General features: G+C 43.5%; 5 protein-coding genes across 7 annotated transcripts in view; 4 read left to right on the top strand and 1 right to left on the bottom strand.

Annotated features, from left to right (window-relative positions):
* Positions 1 to 4,105, top strand: part of LOC116927031 (serine/threonine-protein kinase 10) — a 5,677-nt gene extending 1,572 nt beyond the window's left edge. For both annotated transcript variants that reach the window (XM_032933961.2, XM_045175954.1), the window contains 6 exons: positions 1 to 788; positions 850 to 1,171; positions 1,236 to 1,527; positions 1,758 to 2,501; positions 2,598 to 2,910; positions 2,969 to 4,105. The exon at positions 1 to 788 is cut by the window's left edge and continues 367 nt beyond it. In XM_032933961.2, the coding sequence (XP_032789852.2) occupies positions 1 to 788; positions 850 to 1,171; positions 1,236 to 1,527; positions 1,758 to 2,501; positions 2,598 to 2,910; positions 2,969 to 3,294 (2,785 nt within the window). In that variant the 3' untranslated portion in view covers positions 3,295 to 4,105. The remainder of the gene's footprint in view (positions 789 to 849; positions 1,172 to 1,235; positions 1,528 to 1,757; positions 2,502 to 2,597; positions 2,911 to 2,968) is intronic.
* On the top strand, positions 4,068 to 6,629 carry LOC116927083 (G-box-binding factor). The gene is made up of 6 exons (XM_045176027.1): positions 4,068 to 4,145; positions 4,886 to 4,909; positions 4,984 to 5,171; positions 5,203 to 5,740; positions 5,817 to 6,170; positions 6,254 to 6,629. The coding sequence occupies exons 1-6, from the start codon at positions 4,068 to 4,070 to the stop codon at positions 6,425 to 6,427; spliced, it is 1,356 nt and encodes a 451-aa protein (XP_045031962.1). The 3' UTR covers positions 6,428 to 6,629.
* A 125-nt stretch (positions 6,630 to 6,754) lies between these two features.
* Positions 6,755 to 9,523, top strand: LOC116927078 (programmed cell death protein 4). Of its 2 annotated transcripts, XM_032934059.2 has the most exons (6): positions 6,755 to 7,069; positions 7,155 to 7,484; positions 7,865 to 8,079; positions 8,167 to 8,492; positions 8,554 to 8,887; positions 8,958 to 9,523. In XM_032934059.2, exons 2-6 carry the CDS (start codon positions 7,160 to 7,162, stop codon positions 9,150 to 9,152), a joined length of 1,395 nt encoding a protein of 464 aa, XP_032789950.1. In that variant the 5' UTR covers positions 6,755 to 7,069; positions 7,155 to 7,159; the 3' UTR covers positions 9,153 to 9,523. The 2 variants fall into 2 exon arrangements, with proteins under 2 accessions (XP_032789950.1, XP_032789949.1); XM_032934058.2 differs by having other exon boundaries at positions 6,755 to 7,484.
* Positions 9,509 to 11,192, bottom strand: LOC116927130 (succinate--CoA ligase [ADP/GDP-forming] subunit alpha, mitochondrial). The gene is made up of 7 exons (XM_032934119.2): positions 11,038 to 11,192; positions 10,710 to 10,939; positions 10,429 to 10,650; positions 10,260 to 10,364; positions 10,013 to 10,192; positions 9,816 to 9,950; positions 9,509 to 9,753 (listed from the first exon to the last, which is right to left on the bottom strand). Exons 1-7 carry the CDS (start codon positions 11,135 to 11,137, stop codon positions 9,679 to 9,681), a joined length of 1,047 nt encoding a protein of 348 aa, XP_032790010.2. The 5' UTR covers positions 11,138 to 11,192; the 3' UTR covers positions 9,509 to 9,678.
* Positions 11,193 to 11,319: 127 nt separating this feature from the next.
* On the top strand, positions 11,320 to 18,815 carry LOC116927036 (kinesin-like protein Klp61F). The gene is made up of 10 exons (XM_032933971.2): positions 11,320 to 11,526; positions 11,594 to 11,894; positions 11,962 to 12,119; positions 12,181 to 12,259; positions 12,342 to 12,649; positions 12,744 to 12,936; positions 16,231 to 16,467; positions 16,570 to 16,787; positions 16,869 to 18,142; positions 18,230 to 18,815. The coding sequence occupies exons 1-10, from the start codon at positions 11,459 to 11,461 to the stop codon at positions 18,763 to 18,765; spliced, it is 3,372 nt and encodes a 1,123-aa protein (XP_032789862.2). The 5' UTR covers positions 11,320 to 11,458; the 3' UTR covers positions 18,766 to 18,815.
* Positions 18,816 to 19,107: the final 292 nt, after the last annotated feature.

Raw genomic sequence — 19,107 nt, 5'->3', positions numbered from 1 at the left:
AACATCAGTGGTCACTCCTGATGGGCCTCCTAAAAAGCATTTAAAAGGCCCAGCACCACCACCGCCAGTCTTCCAGTCGCCGGAACCCGTACCACCGCCAGTAACAAGCCCAACCAAAGGGCCTTCCACACCAGTGTCTGAGCCTACACCACCAATACCTGAGCCTACGTCTTCAAACAATGATAGTGTCACCCCGAAACCCTCTACGCCTCCTCCCAGCGTTACGGTTACAGTAACTAGTCCAGCCGTTCAGGTCAGCCCTGACGCCAAACCGACAGCGACGTTACGACAAACTGAACAATTGAGCATCAATTTTGATGGCTGTGAATCGTCGACGGATGATTCACTACCGTTTGAAACCCAGCCACCACCTGTTGAACGTTTCGTAAGTGTCGTAAGTGTCGTTAACGTTACGGAAGACAAACAAGAAACGGACGAGGAAAGTCAAATAATTGGCCAGAAACTCGACGAGTCTGAGGTGCTCATCCTCAACACTTCCAGCGTCGTGTCGAACGGTGTAGGACTCGAAACTGAGTCGAAGAATGAAGACAACGAAACCCCCCAAAAAGTGAAGCCGGACGAACCGGAACAACAACAGCAAAGCAACGAAGCAACGGACGAACAAGACGGCCGACAAAATAACAATGCCGTTTTGGAATCACGTAGCGATGTCAGTTGTAATTTGTCTCAGGTATCCAGCCTTTCTCGTTCCAGTTCGGGCAGCGAAAGAAGCAGTTTGTCGGAAAGTCGAGATTCGTCCGTAATTCACACTTCCATTATTGTCGAAGGTGAAATTGCAATTCATTCAATTATATAATTGGTTAGTTCAACTTTTTTACGACATTTCAGGCATCACACAAGAAGCAACAGACGACGACTCTTTTGTCCCGTCTGATGTTGTCCCTTCTTCAGAGATAGTTCCTCCATTGCCGGCCAAAGAACGATCCCGATCACCGAGTCCACCAATTGAAAAAGAAGTCCCAGTCAAGAAGGAAGCGGAAGTAGATGAAGAAGAAAACGTGGAACCGATCATGAGTCCGAATCGGAAAGAGAAAGCCGACCCGACTGGAGATTCTGGTACAGGCACGGGAGGTACTAGTATTCCTAGCACGCCTGATTCCGTCTTCCTTGAACGGACCCTGGATCGTTCCGATATTGAAAGCACATCTGGGTATGTTTATTTAAAAAAAATATCGATTCAAAAATAATCGTAACTGTCTCGCATTTGGAAACAGAACGGGCACGACGGGAAGTCGCAGTAGCCGCAAAAGTGACTCTGTCATTGATGTAGAAGACAACGAAGTGGTACTACGCAGTAAGCCGGCCTCAGGGCGTAGCTTGAGCACAGTCAGTAACGGGACGACGGTCAATTCCGAAATAGAACCATTGGAATCCGAGCAGTTACCAGCCCGGCGCACACCTCGAACTAAAGAAGAAATTGAATTGAGTAATCTAAAGAAAAAGACCCGCAAACGAACCCGTCGTTTCGAAGTTGACGGTGTCGTTGTTACGACGACCACCAGCAAGGTAATTTTTCTTCATTTATTATTATTATTATCTATGATTCCTTGCACCATCACACACGCTTTCGTCCTGCTATCCTTTGCTTAAACATAACATGATACCTTGCTTATAATTGGACGCTCTCTCTCTCTCTCTAACTTCGATTAACCCAAACGCTCTCAGATGGCTAAGGTAGTAATCTTATCCTCAGCTGTTTATATTGATCACTAATTCTGCAATGGATTGATATCCAGGTGTTTTACGCCGACGAAAATGACGGCAGGATCTACGATGAGCACCTACTGCGAAAGCAGGAATTGCGTGAATTGAAGATGCTTCAAAAGGCCGAACAGAAGCAATTTCAAGACTTGACCATCAAAGCTCAAGTGGCCCGTGATCAACAAGAGCGACGCTTCGATCAGGAAACGACCAGCTTATTGCGAGGATACGACACGGAGTTGGAGACGATGACCCGGTCACAGAAACAGCAAGTGGAACGTGCCGAACAACAGCAAGATTCGGATCTTCGCATCGCCTCTAAAAAAATCCGCTGCGAGCAGGAACGCGAATTAAAACTATTTCGCGAAGGATTGAAACAAGAAGTCAGGCTATTGAAGCAAGAGTCGGATCTATTGCCGAAAGACCAGCGCAAGACGGCCTTCCGTATTAAGCGCCAGCAGCAGGAGGTGGAACAGTCGGACAGGGAACGGTGTTTTCTCGACAGTTTAAATCAAAGCCACGAAACGTCGTTACGTCGGCTGAGTGACGGCCACCGCGAGAAAATCGCTCTACTGGAACGGCAGTTCTTGCAGCAAAAACAGCAGCTGCTCCGTTCCCGCGAGTCAGCTGTGTGGGAATTGGAGGAAAGGCAGTTGCACGAACGTCATCAACTAGCCAGAAGACAACTAAAAGAAATCTTTTTCCTCCAGCGACACCAAATGCTTGTCCGCCACGAGAAAGAACTGGAACAAATCCGCCGATTCCAAACCCGCAAAGAGGTTCTGTCTCTTATTATATCAAATAACATTTCTTTCTTTTTTTTTTTTTCTGTGTCTGTGCGTGTGTAATTCAAACTTTTTATTTTGGTGTTCCAGGAGGATCTGTTGAAGAGACAGGCGATTGAGCGACGGGCTCTACCCAAGCGGATCCGAGTAGAAATGAAAGCCCGTGAAATGATGTTTAGAGAATCGATGCGCATATCAGTCAATACCGCTAGTTTACCTAGCGGATTGGCTAGCCTGGCTGGTGCCTTAAACTTCCCTGAAACTCCGGACAACGAGCGCGACAAGTTGCGCAAATTCCAGGAACAAGAGAAGAAACGCTACAAAGCTGAGGAGCAACGCTGCGAATTGAAACATCGTCGGCAATTGGAAGAACATCGAGCCGCAGCTGATTCAGCCGTCAAAGGCAAGTCTTTGTTTATTCTTTTAAATTTACTTGTCCGTAATCTTTGTGAGTATTACAGAGCTGGAACAACTTCAAAACGAGAAACGCAAAATGCTGATGGAACACGAAACGATGAAACTCAAATCACAAGATGACGAGTACCAGTCAGAGCTGCGTGAATGGAGGGCCAAGTTGAAACCTCGCAAGCAGAAATTGGAAGACGATTTTGCTTTGCAATTGGAAGATCAAGAAAAATTCTACGGTCATTATCTGGCTCAAGCGATACCACCATTGTCTTCGCACGAGCTGACACCTGATACGGAATCCTCACATCATTCTCGCAGGCATAGCTCTCAGCGGAGCACGAGCTCTAGTGTTTCTTCCGTCTCTGCCGACGGCTCATAAGTTATCAAAGCTTCAGATTCGTTTATTCATCTTCCCCTTTTATCCCGAGATGCGTAGAACTGTGTTGTGTCAATGACAGTTTTTGCCGACCCCATTTAAAAAGCCATTTTTTTTTTCTCTATCTATTTTTTCATGTTTTTTTTTAAGATTTAATTTAAAAAGAAAACTTTCAGCTCAACCATTCATCACCCTCTCCTTCTATTCACTATAATTTACAGATGAAATAATAACAATTCTAAAGGGTGTGACTTTTTGATTCCTAGTTTCGTGGGAAAGAGGGGCTCTGCTCTATCGAAACCCTCACAACAAACGACACATGCAATAAATAATGACCTAGTTATCGTACTAACACAGTTTTGCTCTTGTCTTTTGCATTTCGGGTCGATCCACGAGGAAAGTTTACTTTGCGATTCGTGAAACAAAAATGAGTTATCGCGTTTTTGGGTCCGTGACACTTGGACGATCGAGAGTCATACAATCAAGGTTTCAAAGTTGAACTGGATTTTTTTTTTCTTTGTGTTTATTATATTTAAAGAAAAAAAAACAAAAAAAAAGTTCTTTTTTGTCTATTAAAAATATGTTTCCCTTTATTTTGTCCCCTCCCCTGAAGTGAACGTGCATGGCTTAGGAATTATTACTTGTTTTACCTGTCTACCTTTTTCCAGGGCTCACTAATATAATAACTTGCTTTTGTCCTATTACCATTTCCCCTGCTCTCCATGCCGATTCCTCTTATCTTCGTCCGTGTGCCTTTTTCTATTGTACAGTAGGATATGTCGACGCTCTACCATATTAAACGGCTTTCAGTCTACATTAACTTGTACAGTATGCAGCCTTTAAGAATACTGGAAGTAATCATTGTCCAGTGAGAACGTGTATTCGTTTGATGCCGGAAACCCACTTTTAATATCCCCAAGGCGGTCGTTAATAGCTATCTGAACGGAAATTGTTCTTGGTCGCTTTCTTTATCACCTAAGATCTGAAACAGTATGGAGGGAACCTGTAGGCGTTTATATAAAACTTGTTGAAAAGAAAAGGATTGTTATTAATATTATTTTTGAAGCTATGAAGGAACTTTTTAAAGAATCTTATTATGCTTACGTGTGACGCCATGAAAAAAAGGAAGAATTAACTTCCATCACAAGATGCTTTCTGGTTTTCCTTTGTCTCCAGAATGTTCCCTTTGAAATTGGCACTGAATGCTGCATTGCCGGCTCGGATTACAGCAGGTATTGGTTTTTTCTCCTTCGATTTAAAACTCCAACACTCCCGTCAAAAGTAAAACAATTAACTCTTTTTATTCAAATGTTTTGTATAGAATTAATCAAACTTTATTACTTTGGCTTTGCAAAACATTCCAATTGTGCTTCCATTTACAATGTAGCACCGAAGGGCTAAAAGGGGTAGGTCATAATCGCCCGAGGTGCTCGATTAGCACACATCTGTCAATGTGATTTCTTTGATCACACTTCTCATTTGTGATCAGCATTCTGAGGACGAAGTCTGCCTTAGTCACATGTTTTCATTTTAATTAAAGTTTACATTGTTTTACCTCGTCAGTTCGCAAACAGAATCGGGATGACGTATCCAGCAGTGGAATCACCACCATTACCAGGTAAAACATATTTTCTCAACAGCACGTGCCTTTCTGAAGTTGTGATATGAATACGTTTAAATGTTAACGTAAAGGCTATACCAGAATCGAGGCCTTTACTGATGCAGCCATGGCAGCATGAATTTGGCTGTCCCGTACCAAGACCACGTTCTTTCTCACTGGGTAGTCGCCCGACGGGCACTGATTTGATGCAAGTATCGTCAAAACAGATTTTCAACACATCGCCCGTTATTCTGCCTGTCGATTCGAATCAGAATTATTGGTGTGAATAATAACTACGTGAGCAGCAGCAGCAGCAGTAGCAAGCCGAAAAATCATTCTAGAAAATGTGGTTGGCTACTCGTTTTCCTATTGTTGTTGATTACTAGTTTAGTAATCTTAGGATGGTGGAAGTTACGTCAGTCGCCATCGGCTAGCATCGATTCAGATGCTCAAACAGATCAGGTTCTTATGTCATCGATGACCCAACAGCAACACCAAAATCAACCACCTTTACCACCACCACCTCCACAAGAGTCAGTTTACCATCCGTTACCACCTCCACCAGCACCTTTAATCCCCCCCGGCAGTCAGCAACAATATTATGCGCAGCAGCAACCACCAACTGGATGGCAACAGCTTTCACCTCAGCAGCAACAACAATACTATCAGCACGTTCCTCCTGCTCCTTTGGATGGTCATCGCAATTACCAGCAGCAACAACAATACCAACAACCGTACGCTAATCCTCAATACGGCTATCCGCAGCAATATCAACAACCCCACTATGGCCAGCAGCAACAAGTTAATCCACATCAACATCATGTCCAACAGCACGTCAGTCATCAACCTGTAACTGTGAGATAACATTTCCACTCTCTTTCGTATTTGGCAAAATCAAAATGTATTTTTTTTTTTTCATTACCAGGAAATTTCTCATCAAGGAGAACAGGCACCGCGAAAATCTTGGGTGATGGAACATGTAGACAATCCGACGATGCCAATTCAAAATGATATCCGACATCATCAACAGCATCACCAACATCCACATCAACATCAACATCAACATCCACATAAACCTGAACAGGTCCAGCAGAGTCAGCAGTCTCAACGTAAACATCCCCAACAATCACCACCACCACCACCTCACGTTCATCAACAAAAGCCGATGGAGCCTGTTCTGAGTCGGCAGGAAGAACGAGCGAAAGCTAGAAATCAGGCCAGGACGATGAACCCGATCAAGAACTCAACCAAAGTTCAGAACGACGACGACATTTGGGAGGTATAGGATAATTTATTCGGTTGGGATTTATTTTTAAAATAGGTATGCTAGAACGGGTTTTGCTTTTTATTTTTGAGTTGCAGGAGAAGCTGTCAGAGAATCAAACCATTTTTGAGGTACCCGTTGAACTAAAGTTACGTTTAGAACCGGCACAGTTTTCGTTCAGCGAGTCCGTCGTGGGTAAAGACGGAACGATTTTCGTGACGTCTTTCGAAGACGACGAGGACGTCACTGTCGAAGTAATTGAAGATGCTTGAACAAATCATTGTAGCCCACTTGTGTATACATTTTGTAAGTAAGGATTTTTAAGAATGAGCGTGATAAATAGTTTTTATTAAATCCATGTTCCATACGAAGAATGTATATTTTAAATCAGAAAATCTATATCAAGTTCAAAATGTCGGATCAATAAAACACGTGAATTGAAAAAACAAAAATAATAAACCAAGTTTCCAACTTTCTCCGTTCTCTTTTTGTGAAAGAGTTTAAGAAAAGGCCGCTAGAGAGCTCTTCGCCACGATGTGTCTTTGTGTTCCCTTCCCTACCCGCTCCCCTCCACTTATGAACACACGCCGTGTTTTCTACGCAGTTCGAGTTTTCCTACCGTCTCTAGAAGATTCTTCCTTTGTATCGTTCCTCTTTCCCAAGAATTTTCCAAAGACATATTACAATTTACAGAGTTAAAAACGTTGTCAAGCATTGGGTGTTGCAAAAAACATTTAAACTTTGACTTGATTTCCATTTTTTAAGATAGTTTTTCTCCGCTTTCGAGCGAAGGAAATAATCCTATTTGTTTGGTATCTCATTCGTGTTTTGATTCGACAACGTGGTGACGTCGTTCGTGCCGTGCGTCACATAAGCAAGAACGTTTCTACAGTAAATTCGACTATAGAGAAGAAGTAAAGAACTGATCTCACGCAGCTTTTACACGCTCGTATCTGAAACAATCCACGCGCTCAAATCCTAATTTGTTGCCATTATCAGACGAAATGGATCTTTATTCCGAAGTAGTTGGCGCACCAATCGATGATGTCGAAGCTCCTGTTGAAAAAGGGGAAGGAGCTGAAACAAATGGCAACAGCACGCAGGTAGCCTCGTCGGTTATGCCAGCATCGGCTTCTGTTGACGAAAGGCTTACACGACGGGCTAAAAGGCCATCAAAGTACCTGACAAAGCATCTCAATAAGGAAGGCAGTAGCAGCCCGAATGGCCAAAACAGTGGAGGGGAAGGGTCGTCACTTGTCAATGGTGTCCGAACGGTCAAAAATCTTCGACGACCCAGAAATGGCTATGGTAGAGGTCTCCCGAAGAAAGGTATTAGAAATCATTATTACGTAATCCCTGTTTACTTCTTTGCCAGTGTTCGAATCTTCATTTTTGAAAACAAAAAGAAACGTCTCTTTTATTTGTGTCCGTTTCATTTGTGTGTTACTAACCTTTTGGGTTTGGGTCTAAAACTTATCATATCATCTCGGTTTTCGTTTCGTATCGTTTTATTTACAGAAAAAATGGTGGAACTGTCGAAAAAATGGGGGGAAAAGCATGGTCTCGTGGCTGCTAAAGAAAGTTGTGCCCTTGACTTTGACCTTGGCTGAAAGGGGGGGGGGCTGGAAGTAGAAATTACGTCGAGCTTTAAGATTGTGAAAAGAAAAAAATTCACGGGGTTTTTAAACCATTTCCTTTTTCATCTTTAGGCGGTGCTGGGGGCAAGGGCGTTTGGGGTAAACCAGGTATCGAGCTAGATGCTCCGGAGGTGATGGATGAGAAGGATCCGAATTATGATTCCGATTCATTGGATAATGGCGACGTGAGAATCGAAACTATCGTTCCTCAACTGACACACTCCGAGATTAATAAGCACTTGGAGCCCATTATTCTAGAATACTACAGTCACGGTGACACGAAGGAGGTTGTTTGTCGTTTTGCTAGTCGCGCTTGCTCAGCTGATAGCAACGTGTGTGTGTTTCTTATATGTAATTTGTAATGTTTCCGATAGGTGGCTCTGGCGCTTGAAGACTACAATTTCGGTGAAAATCGCTACCTCATTGCTGTTGTTGCCATCGAACTGGCTATGGATCACAAGCCGTCCAATCGTGAAATGACTTCCGTCCTGCTCTCTGATCTCTATCAGCATTATTTGACAGAACGAGAAATGGAAAAAGCGCTGGATCAATTGCTCCGCAATTTGCCCGATCTCGTTCTAGACACTCCAGATGCTCCCATCATCCTGGGCAATTATATTGCCCGCTCCGTTGCTGATGATACGTTGGCGCCTCGTTTCTTACAGAATTATCAAGGCAAAGTCGAATGCGATTTGGCCAAGTAATTTTTTATTTAAACTTGTTTACCATTGCGTACTAACTTCTATTCGGCTTTATCACAGGCAAGCTCTGGCAAGAGCGGACGTTTTGCTATCGATGAAGCATGGAATGACCCGTCTAGATAATGTCTGGGGTGTCGGCGGAGGATTGCGTCCAGTGACATCATTGGTTCGCTCGATGGGCCTTTTATTGCAAGAGTATCTAATTTCCGACGATACTAAAGAAGCGGCTCGCTGCCTTCAGGAATTAGAAGTGCCACACTTCCATCATGAGCTGGTCTACGAATCGTTCGTGATGGCACTAGAAGCTAACAACGAGGAGACGGAGAATTCCGTTGTTAAACTGCTCAAGTCATTTTACAGTAGTACTATCGTCACTCCGGATCAAATGAAAAACGTAATCAAGAGTAATTTTATCATTAATACGAACATTGACCAGAACCCTTTTTTTTTTTTTTTTTAACTAGGGAATTTATCGTGTTTTGGATGACCTGGATGATATTTGCCTAGATGTACCTAATGCGGCAATGTACCTGGAACGGTTGGGAGGCAAGTGTAAAATCGCTGGACTAATTGACGAAGCTATGTTGCAAAAGTGCAATGCTGCTAGGGGGCGTAAACGTTTCGTCTCCGAAGGCGATGGTGGACGTTTCAAAGATTAAAAGAGACATCCTTTATCTTTTCTTGGGTGAGTCCAGTTGACCCTGGGAAAATCAAATCGTTAACACTGGATAGTAGAAAATCCAGAAACTGGGAGAGAAAGGAGATGAGATAGTGTGTCAAGTGTTGAGTGTTTTAAGAAGACATACAAATAACCGAAAATTTTGGTTATATACCTAAACCCACCCCTCACTCTTGTTATGACCTCTTCCCTTACACCACCACTCTATTTTTTGTTTTTCTCACATTTCTCTTTTCCGGTGTTATTTGCAAAAAAATTAACGGAATGTTTCTCCCATTTTTTTTTAATTTACTCATAAAATTACATGTAAAGGTTTGGAAGCAAATAAACCAAATGTTTTGATCTTTCAAATCCCTTTTGTATTTCTTTCTCATCTCATCAGGAATAGAAAATTTTTCAATCATTGTACAAACCACGGGAAACTGTATGTTCTAATCTTTATTAGTTTACAAAGATTGCTAACTTTTATATAATGTTCAAACCACCTATTGTTGCCTCAAGTGTTTTCAAACTTTGCCAACCATTTCTTTCATCAACGTCGTACCCAATTGTGCTGGACTCCGTGTGACCACTACACCAGCCTGTTAGCCACAAATATAATTCCGATTAGAACTAAATCAAACATTTACAAATTGCTCTTTACCTTTTCAAGTGCCATAATCTTGTCTTGAGCGCCACCTTTGCCACCCGAAATGATTGCACCAGCGTGACCCATACGTCGGCCTGGAGGAGCTGTCAGGCCGGCAATGAATGATACAACAGGTTTCCGCTTATCACCCTGCGAAGACGAATATAGTTGAGTAAAAATCTGTATCTTCACCTGTCGCAAGTTCCTTTTACCGTATTATACTGCGTCAAATACTCAGCAGCTCGTTCTTCAGCTCCACCACCGATCTCACCGATAAGAATGATGCCTTTGGTTTCTGGATCATTGAGGAAGACTTCCAAACAGTCAATGAAATTGGTACCATTGAATGGATCACCGCCAATGCCTACACAGAGCGTTTGACCTAGACCGACCTTTGGGATGAAGCCAGTCAATTTAGTTGTGGAAGAACTGTTAGGTTTGTTGGGCAGTTTTAATTACCTGAGTAGTTTGATGGACGGCTTCATAAGTCAAAGTGCCTGAGCGTGAAACAATGCCGACACATCCTTGTTGATGAATATGACCAGGCATAATACCAATTTTGCACTACTTAAGTAAAACCAAGCATCAATTAAGTTTCCCGATGATTATAAAGACAAGGGCAGATTACCTTGCCAGGAGCAATGATTCCAGGGCAGTTTGGGCCAATCAAGCGTGATTTGCTCTGCCTAACAAGGCGATGCTTGACTTTAACCATGTCTTGCTGTGGGATTCCCTCAGTGATACAGACAATGAGAGGAATTTCAGCATCCATTGCCTCCATGATTGCATTGGCTGCTCCAGGAGGTGGCACATAGATGACTGTGGCATCTGGTTGCACTACTTCTTTAGCCTTCTCATATTTCATTAGTTACTTAATCAGAAATAAGACGGATTTTTCTAAGGATTTACCTCAAGAACCGTGTTGAAAACAGGTACACCAAGATGTATCTTTCCTCCTTTACCCGGTGAGACACCTCCTACTAAATTTGTACCATAGTCAATGGCCTGCTTGCTGTGGAAAGTTCCCTGCTTTCCGGTAAATCCCTGGCAGAGGACCTTGGTTGATTTGGTCAGTTTCAAGTGATTTCTAGTTGAGGAATAGCACCACCTGACACCGACATTTTGCGGCCGGACAGAGGCTATAAATGACAAACAAATTCAGTAAAAAAAATAAATAAACGTTACTTACGTTTTCACAATAATTAAATGAACAGGTATTGTAAACTAAATAAATTACCTAAAATAGGCGACAAAATTCTAGCAGAAGCGGCCATGTTTTCGTGTTCTTCGAGAAAAGAATCAACATCTGAATTTCTGACTGAAAAGCAACATCGCATTTGATAATAAAATGTAAAAATATGATATATTTGAAACACTTCAATTTTATTTTTTATTTTCAAGTGAGAGTAGTACAAAATTTCTCAGTTTGAAACTTTAAAGTTTGAATTTTAAAAAATTGTAACGTTTTTCTAAAGGCACGATCTGACAACAGGGCAATGTATAATTCATATTCAAACATTTCAAATCTAACTGGCTTCGTGGTGTGTCCGCCTACTGCTCCCTGATTTTACCCCAGTCACTTCGATTAGATGACCGTTGCATAAAGTGCGCCACAGTCTTTGTTCAGTTTTAATCAAACCAATGGTAGTACTCAGATTATGAGCGATATTAAACGCAGAGAAATGAGAGACAAGAACCAAAATATCCAAGTTTTCGTCCGAATTCGGTGAGGGCGTATTTTTATTTAAACTGCTGTGCATTCTGTTGTAACGATTTCTGTAAATTTTGTACAGGCCTGTTAGTTCGCAAGAAAAAGCAGCCCGTTCGCCCATTGTGGTTGAGACCCCAGCAGGCAACAATAAGGAGGTCCAGGTGGTGGAAAAAAGTTCTTTGACTAAATCATTTGCTTTTGATCGGGTCTTTGGGACCAATTCAAAGCAAGTAGATGTCTACAAAGTCGTTGCAGCCCCACTGGTGGACGAAGTATTGGCAGGTTACAACTGCACTGTCTTTGCCTATGGACAGACAGGCACAGGTAAAACTTTCACCATGGAAGGTGAAAGACATGATGATTTGGCAACTTCTTGGGAAAATGTAAGTTTTTTTTTTGTTATTTCTAAAGTGTTGCTGTGCTGGCATTCATTATACATTTTCTTTTAAGGACCCATTTTCTGGAATTATCCCAAGAACTTTGTCGCATCTTTTTGATGAATTGAGAATTCAAGAGGTGGAATGCACTGTCCGTGTTTCGTTTATTGAAATTTACAATGAGGATATATACGATTTGCTCTCTGGAACTGATGACACAACAAAACTACGGTAAGTTTTAGGTGATTACATAGAACGCTCACACATGAAAATACTAAAATTTTCTGCTTAGTTTGTATGATGATACAACAAAGAAAGGTTCTGTCATTATTCAAGGAATGGAGGAAGTCACCGTTCACAACAAGAATGAGGTGAGTCTTATTCTAATATTTTAAAGTGAAACCCAAAGTTTTGTACTTATTTAATTTATTCCTTATTGTATTGTGTTTGTAGGTGTACAGCATTTTAGCAAAAGGCTCACTTAAGCGCCAGACAGCTGCCACGTTAATGAATGCTCATTCCAGCCGTTCCCATACCATCTTTTCCATCACTGTCCACATCAAGGAGAACACAGATGACGGCGAGGAGTTGATGAAGATTGGCAAGCTGAACTTGGTCGACTTGGCCGGGAGTGAAAATATTGGTCGGTCAGGAGCCGTCGAACGCCGAGCTCGCGAGGCCGGTAATATCAATCAATCGTTGCTGACATTAGGTCGTGTTATCACGTCGCTCGTCGAGCGTGCGCCTCACATTCCATACAGGTATAGTAAAATGAATCGACCACACCCCTCCCTGTTAAGTTCATCATTCAACGCATTAGTACGATTAAACAAAAATGCTTTTGAAATCGTTTAGAGAATCCAAACTGACACGTTTGCTGCAAGACTCTCTGGGAGGTCGGACTAAAACGTCCATCATCGCCACTATTTCGCCAGCGGCCGCAAACTTGGAGGAGACACTATCAACCCTCGACTACGCCCATCGCGCCAAGAACATCACCAACCGACCCGAGGTCAATCAGAAGCTTACGAAAAAGGCGCTACTCAAGGTAACCATTGCATATTTGAGTGAATCCAGTCATTTTCTCCGCCTTCAAAGACCTCTTGAAATATCTTTCGGTGCTAACGACCTATCCCACTCGGCCGTCTTTGACTAATGAGTTGAGATTCCCCACACACACACACGCACGCAACCTTTTGTATTTAAAAATTGCCGGTGTGTTCGTCCGTCTGGAGCAGTTACCAATCCAGTCTCTTAAAAGCCAAAATAAGGGGGATAAGGGAGGAGGAGAAAAGACCCCACAATCAAAGCTGAGTCATTTCTTTTCCTAACAGATTCCTTCCAAGTTATTCCTTTTGGGTCTCTAGAGAAGAACATAGCGTTGCGTTTTTTAGATGTCAGGATGGGGTGTTTATGAGAGGAGGAGGAGGAGGAGGAAAACTCGGGTTTGAGTCGATAGCCTGTCCCGCCCGCGGGTAAAAGGTGGAGTGCGTCTACGACGAGAGAGAGAGAAAAACAAGGTGAGTATTCTTAGGCCAGGGAGGCCACGGTGGATTCCGTCTAGTTGGCACTTGCTTTAAGGGGGGGGGGGGTCGTCTCTACCCCACCCATTAGGCTCTGAACAGTTGAACTGTCCGGGTTGGGAGGATTCTTTTTAATTTGTGGCTGTTATGGACCCATTACTTGGGAAAACGGTCTGTGCCAATTTTAGCGAAGGTTCTTCTGCGTAGGACTATAATGTTTAAAAAAAGATTTTTCTCCGTTGTTTAGAAGGATTACTGGCACGTAGGTAAGAGGCAAGAGACCTCCGCCCATCTCAAGGTTACAATGCAAATTAGCCACGATATAAATACCCTTTATGTCTTGTTGTCTGTGCTTGTGGTGAGGACGTTGTGGTTGAATAGGCCTGTCGGGTCGTGTGGTATCCACTGCTTTTGACTAGGCGATTAAATTAAGATGTATCTATCTCTTTACGTTTAGTTTTTTTTCTTTCTTTCTTTTCTCTGAATGGGTGTGTGATAAGCTATTTGGATGCTTTATTCTTCGTATTCTATCGCATTTCGAATTATCGGAGAAATTTAACGGGTATTTTTTTTTAGTTTCTTTCTCCTAGGGCGGTCCTCCCCACCCGAGCCCTGTTTTGTTTTTCTTCGCTTGTAGCTCTTAGAGAGCAAGAAGGGAGGGATAAATGTTAAGACTTTTGATTTGGGAGCGTTTCCAGCCCGTGATGGATTGAAAATTGTCCGAAAGCCAGGTGCTGAGCTTTTCTTTCTTTTTTTTTTTTTCCGATGATCTTTCAATCTTGGCGCATTTTTCAAAAAAGAATGGGGGGGGGGATGGACGATTGAATTGGAAATGAAGAGGCCCTTTTTTTTTTCTTTTCTCCCCTGCTTCTGTTAAAAGGCGATGATTAAACGATCGGTGTTTGACTAACTACTAAAAAGATGAATGGGGGTTGAGGGGAGATGAACCTAAAGGTATTTTGACTGCCGCTGTATTTATTTGATTGGTGGGAAGGAAAGAAAAGAAGAAGAAGAAAAAAAAAGTTTTTTTTTGGACGGTTGCCCATCTCGTCGGACTACTACTAGTACTACTAACAGCAGTGCTTCTTGTGTAGTCGCCCAGTCTAATTTTGTGAGTTGTCGTCGGGAACGGGATATGTGGGGTGTGCTGGAGACGGGGGTCGGATTGTTGTTGTTTTTCTCTTTCTCGGGCAGGATTTTTTTTTTGTTTTGTTTTTCCTTCGACGTGTTTTTTTGTTTTATTTCTCTCCGAAAAACTCCTACGTAGGAGAAAAGTCAGCATGTCGGGTATAACCTCCCCCTATCAGCATCAGACAGGGTCCATTTCAGTGCTCCCGACCGTCGTGAAAGGATGTGATTCTCTCGCTCCCCGGCGGTGCCCTTTCCAACACGCAACAACTTTGTTTTCTTTTTTTTCTTCTTTTTCTTTCCCTTTTCATTGAGACTTGAGTTGTGTTTGTGTAATTGATCATTCAGTCGACTTAAACACGCGCGCGCGCGCGCTCGTGTGTGTTTGTGTGTGAAATGAAGGGTGAATTTGTTATTGGAATTAGCGGCTTTTGACCAAACAAACGAAGGAGAAGGAGAAAAGAAAAAGATACAACAGGAAACTGAATCAAAGGAAGAATAGAAAAGAAACTTGTGTGTTTGTGTGGCGGTCCGTGCGTTGATGGGGAGAGTGAGATTGCCGGGCTGCGGCGGCGGCAGTGGAACGGCCACTCTATGGCTGCCCGCCCTGCTTCTCTTGCTCTTATTGACGGTCGGCGTTCTTGTCGGGACGTTTGCCCTGTTTTACCGAGTAAGTTGCGCGTGCCTAATTTCTATTGTCCAATTAATTATTGTTTTTTTTTTAATGCTGGACCAACGGCAGGGTTTGTCATCCGCACTAAACGAACTCTTGTCAATGGTTTGTTTTGTTTCTTGTCGAAACCGTCGCTCACTTTCCACACCTGTTGGGTTTGTTTCGTCACGCATTAGCCGTCTTGCTTTTGTTTCTTTTCACTGCCTTATTTAGCTAGCAGGAAAAGAAAATATGGTTAAGGAAGCTACCTTACTATCGTGTGGGCGCGACCCCCCATCGGTCCCTTCTATGGCTTATACGCAGCGTTAGAGATTTACGAGCTCACGCCGGTTTTTCTTCCCCTCTGACCGAGCTAAGCAGCTTTTTGAAGCAAAGGAAGGGCTTTTGAACGAATCGCGCCAAATAAGGGATCCCCACAACATTCGGTTTTGCCTTGTAATATGTAACATGATGGAGAAGAGATCATTTCCAAGCGGCCCTACTTTTTTCTTTTTTTTTTATTATTGGTCCCTCTCTACAAATGATTATTCTGTGGAATGGAAGGAACAGAGAATGATGAGTTTGAAAGAGTAGTACTAACCGCACTTCTTCGGCTTTTCTTTTTTTTTTTTTTATGAGATCGTAAAAAAAAAATAAGGAAGAGGAAAACCGGCCGACGAACAGGGAGAGGAGAATTAGAATAAAATTTGACTTTATTGACCGCTTGTCACTTTCGCGGCCCACGACATGCAGACACACAGAGAGAGATGGATATGATTATTCCGAAGGCCCAAGGTCTTTTGAATCGCTGATTGCGGCTGGGTGTATAGGGGACGACGGATGATGGGAAACGCAGTGGTTGTTTAAGAGGAGAAACAAAAGAGAGGCGATAAGACTAACTAACCAACATTCCGCCCCTAGTCTGTGTCTAACTTGTTGACCATATTGGTTGTTTCTGTGTAGGTGGATCGGTCGCTAAATTCATCATAATTAATTTTTGTATGTGTGTGTCTGTGTCGAATTGTTTGTGCCTGTGTAGGAGTATACGGAGGAGATCGAGAGGCTTCGCCGAGATCTGTTGGCAGCCCGCGAGAAGAACGGTGTTTACATGGCGCAGGAAAACTACGAGCAAATCACTCGCGAGATTGAATTGCAGCGCAAGGAGATTGTCGAAAAGCTGGAGCAGATCAAGGCCATGGAGGAGGAGCAGGCTCGCAAAGAAGAGTCTTGTCAGCAACTTCAGGGTCTCTACGACGAACAACAGACTGTCCTACATGTATGGATTTTTTTTTCCTTTTCTTCTTCTACTTTTTTCGATTGTTATCATTTTAGTGAATGACTATTTTTTATTTAAATTTGAACCGACTCGTACATTCAGGCCACGGCGGAGGAGCTGAACAGCACCAAACACAATTTGTCGATGACTCGTTCCAAATTGAAACAGACTCGACGCCAACGAGACGAAAAGGGACACGTTGTCCTACATCAAACTCACACGGAACAGCAACTCGGCTCTCAAGCACGTGAGTTGCTTAAAGTAGCCGATGTTTCCACTGATCACGTACGAAAACTCCATTCGAAACTGGATCGTAAACGGTAAGCGTTTCTCCCCCCTTTTTTCTTTTTCCAAATCCCGGCCCGCTATAGTCAACACGCATTTTTATGGGTGATGTATAGGTCCGTTGAGAAGGAGAATGAACGACTCAACCAAGAATTCCGTCAGAGTTTTGCGCAAAACGTGGCACGGATGGAAGATAGCCTGGAGAACTTCGTCAAGGATCACACAAAATTCCTCGGTGATGTTGCCGGTAGTTATGGAACTATTATGGCCAAGCAGAGCCGTGATCTGAGCGTCTTGAGCGAGTTGATGTCTTCGCTCGTCAAGTCGCAATCGCAGTTTGCCGAAGGTCTTCGCAAGGCGGCCACGGACAGCACCCACAGCACTCAGGAGTTCACCAAGTCGTTTCTGGGGACGACTAGGACTCAGGTCAACGTCCAAGCCGCCAATCAGCATCAGTTTCTCGTTGACAATTTCTTACCCAAGTTCCAGTCGGTGTCGAAATCTCTGCAAGAGCAAGGACAGGCCGTCCAGCAGCTGCAGCGTTCGCTGACGGAAGAGCTGCAGCAACAGGCGGACTTGGTTAACGTCCTCTTGACTGATCAAAAAGACGGAATGAACCGGTTGAGGCAAGTTGCCCAGCAGTGGGATCAACAAACAGAATCGCATCTGCGACGAATCAGCGAGCAGCAGACGCTGTCCAGCCAATCGCTCAGTGAATTTGACGCTGAAAGCAACAAGCAAATGCAGATGCTCATCAATCTGGTCAACTCTGTCCAGCAGACCCGCGAGAATTACAAGACTCGCGTCAACGACACGAGCGCCGAAGTGTCGAACGCCGTGCAAAAGGCGCAGCAAGAGCGCAGCAACTTCTACCACGTCGTCGAGACGACGGCCAACGATTTTGTGGCCAAGGGCAAAGATCTTCGCAGTCAGCTGGAAAATTCCCGTTCAGCTTTGCTGCAAACGGCTACGGTTTCGTTGGAGAAGGGCGTCGGTCGGATGCAAGAAACGTACAAAACTTGCGCCGTCATCGAAGGAGATGTCTCCAGTCACGTGACCGCGTCCCAGGCCGCTTGGCAGGAGCTTTACAGCGCCCAGGAGGCAGATTTGCGCAAGCATTCTGATCACTTGAACGGCGCTTTGCTCAGCCACGCCCACCTTACGACCGAGTCGCTTCATTCGCTTCACGTGGCCGCCCAGACTCAGGAAGCTTTACTGGAGGAGCAGCGGGCCGATATGGTGACGACTGTCCGCGAGCGACGGGACGATGTGGAAGCCCACGCGTCTTCGATGAGCGATTGGAGCTCTCTGCTCTCCACGGAAATTCGTCAGCGCAACAGCGATGTCGTCAAATTCATTGTGGAAGATATGCGTCAAGATGTCCCTACCGGTATGTGTTTCTCAAATGCGTTAATCGACATTCTAAAAGTGAATTTTTTTTTTATATTTAATTTTGTGATATTGAATTGTTTTCCAGGACAAACTCCTCAGCGAAGAGAATTTGGATTCCCGAGATTCTTGGCCTCGACCTCGCCTCACGAAAGAATCATCGAAAGGTTCCACGAAGAGCGCGGGCCGTACAAAACTGACGACGAGGATGATGACGCTTCAGAGTTCTCGCAGCTCAGTCGCCGCCACACTGCCGCAGACGCCAGCAAAACGGCTGCCGCAGCTACGACTGTTCATCGTTCTGTGTCCATGAACGATTTGGCTAATACGGAAAAATCGGCGTCTCATCGATCTTCGATGTTAATTCCGCCAGGCGCCAGTAACTTCCGTTCTAGCACCGGTGAGTCTCACGCGAATCCGAGTCTGCTCCGCACCCTGTCGGTGGAAGGATCCATCGACACCAGCCCCAACGCCAGCAAAGATAATAAAGAGAATTTTGCCGTACCACAAGACCCTACTCCAGCCATTGCAGGATCGTCGGGAGTTAAAAAGCCCCAGAGACAGCAATCCGGACAACAATCAGGCCGTAAAATCCTCAACGCCCAAAATACCAAAAGTTCTTAAAAACAGCAAACACATTTTTAAGTAAACATTCACGCGTAAAAAAAAAAAAAGGTAATAAAAACCGATGATTCATTTTGGCGGACACGTTGCAACAACATATTCGTTGCCCTATAAAAAAAAAATATTACGAATATATTTTTTTTTTATTATTTGAAAAACAAAAACTTCTCATGTTTAATCTAGAACATATTCTGATAAATCTTTCACCCACGGAAATAAGAACGAACAACTATCTCTTTTATCTCTTAAAGAAAATTTTTTTGCCATACGCTTTTTACAGGAATGTTTTGAAAAACCTCAATATTGTCTATTTGTGGTAGTATTATACTCCCTTTATCTATT

Source organism: Daphnia magna, linkage group LG7, assembly GCF_020631705.1.
Source record: "Daphnia magna isolate NIES linkage group LG7, ASM2063170v1.1, whole genome shotgun sequence".
NCBI classification, from domain to species: domain Eukaryota; kingdom Metazoa; phylum Arthropoda; class Branchiopoda; order Diplostraca; family Daphniidae; genus Daphnia; species Daphnia magna.
Note: the sequence above shows the minus strand (reverse complement) of the source record. Positions and strands in the feature narration are given on the sequence as shown.

What these genes read in the sequence shown, in the direction of transcription:
- LOC116927083 (XM_045176027.1), top strand. Translation starts at nt 4,068, where the DNA reads ATGTCGACGCTCTACCATATTAAACGGCTTTCAGTCTACATTAACTTG. An exon ending in GGAATCACCACCATTACCAG is followed by an intron (nt 4,910 to 4,983) that starts GTAAAACATATT and finishes GTTAACGTAAAG; the next exon opens with GCTATACCAGAATCGAGGCC. An exon ending in GATTCGAATCAGAATTATTG is followed by an intron (nt 5,172 to 5,202) that starts GTGTGAATAATA and finishes GAGCAGCAGCAG; the next exon opens with CAGCAGTAGCAAGCCGAAAA.
- LOC116927078 (XM_032934059.2), top strand. Translation starts at nt 7,160, where the DNA reads ATGGATCTTTATTCCGAAGTAGTTGGCGCACCAATCGATGATGTCGAA. An exon ending in GTCACGGTGACACGAAGGAG is followed by an intron (nt 8,080 to 8,166) that starts GTTGTTTGTCGT and finishes TGTTTCCGATAG; the next exon opens with GTGGCTCTGGCGCTTGAAGA. An exon ending in CTCCGGATCAAATGAAAAAC is followed by an intron (nt 8,888 to 8,957) that starts GTAATCAAGAGT and finishes TTTTTTAACTAG; the next exon opens with GGAATTTATCGTGTTTTGGA.
- LOC116927130 (XM_032934119.2), bottom strand. Translation starts at nt 11,137, where the DNA reads ATGCGATGTTGCTTTTCAGTCAGAAATTCAGATGTTGATTCTTTTCTC. An exon ending in AATTTTGTCGCCTATTTTAG is followed by an intron (nt 10,940 to 11,037) that starts GTAATTTATTTA and finishes TGTCATTTATAG; the next exon opens with CCTCTGTCCGGCCGCAAAAT. An exon ending in TTTTCAACACGGTTCTTGAG is followed by an intron (nt 10,651 to 10,709) that starts GTAAATCCTTAG and finishes AAATATGAGAAG; the next exon opens with GCTAAAGAAGTAGTGCAACC.
- LOC116927036 (XM_032933971.2), top strand. Translation starts at nt 11,459, where the DNA reads ATGAGCGATATTAAACGCAGAGAAATGAGAGACAAGAACCAAAATATC. An exon ending in TGGCAACTTCTTGGGAAAAT is followed by an intron (nt 11,895 to 11,961) that starts GTAAGTTTTTTT and finishes TTTTCTTTTAAG; the next exon opens with GACCCATTTTCTGGAATTAT. An exon ending in AACAACAGACTGTCCTACAT is followed by an intron (nt 16,468 to 16,569) that starts GTATGGATTTTT and finishes TCGTACATTCAG; the next exon opens with GCCACGGCGGAGGAGCTGAA.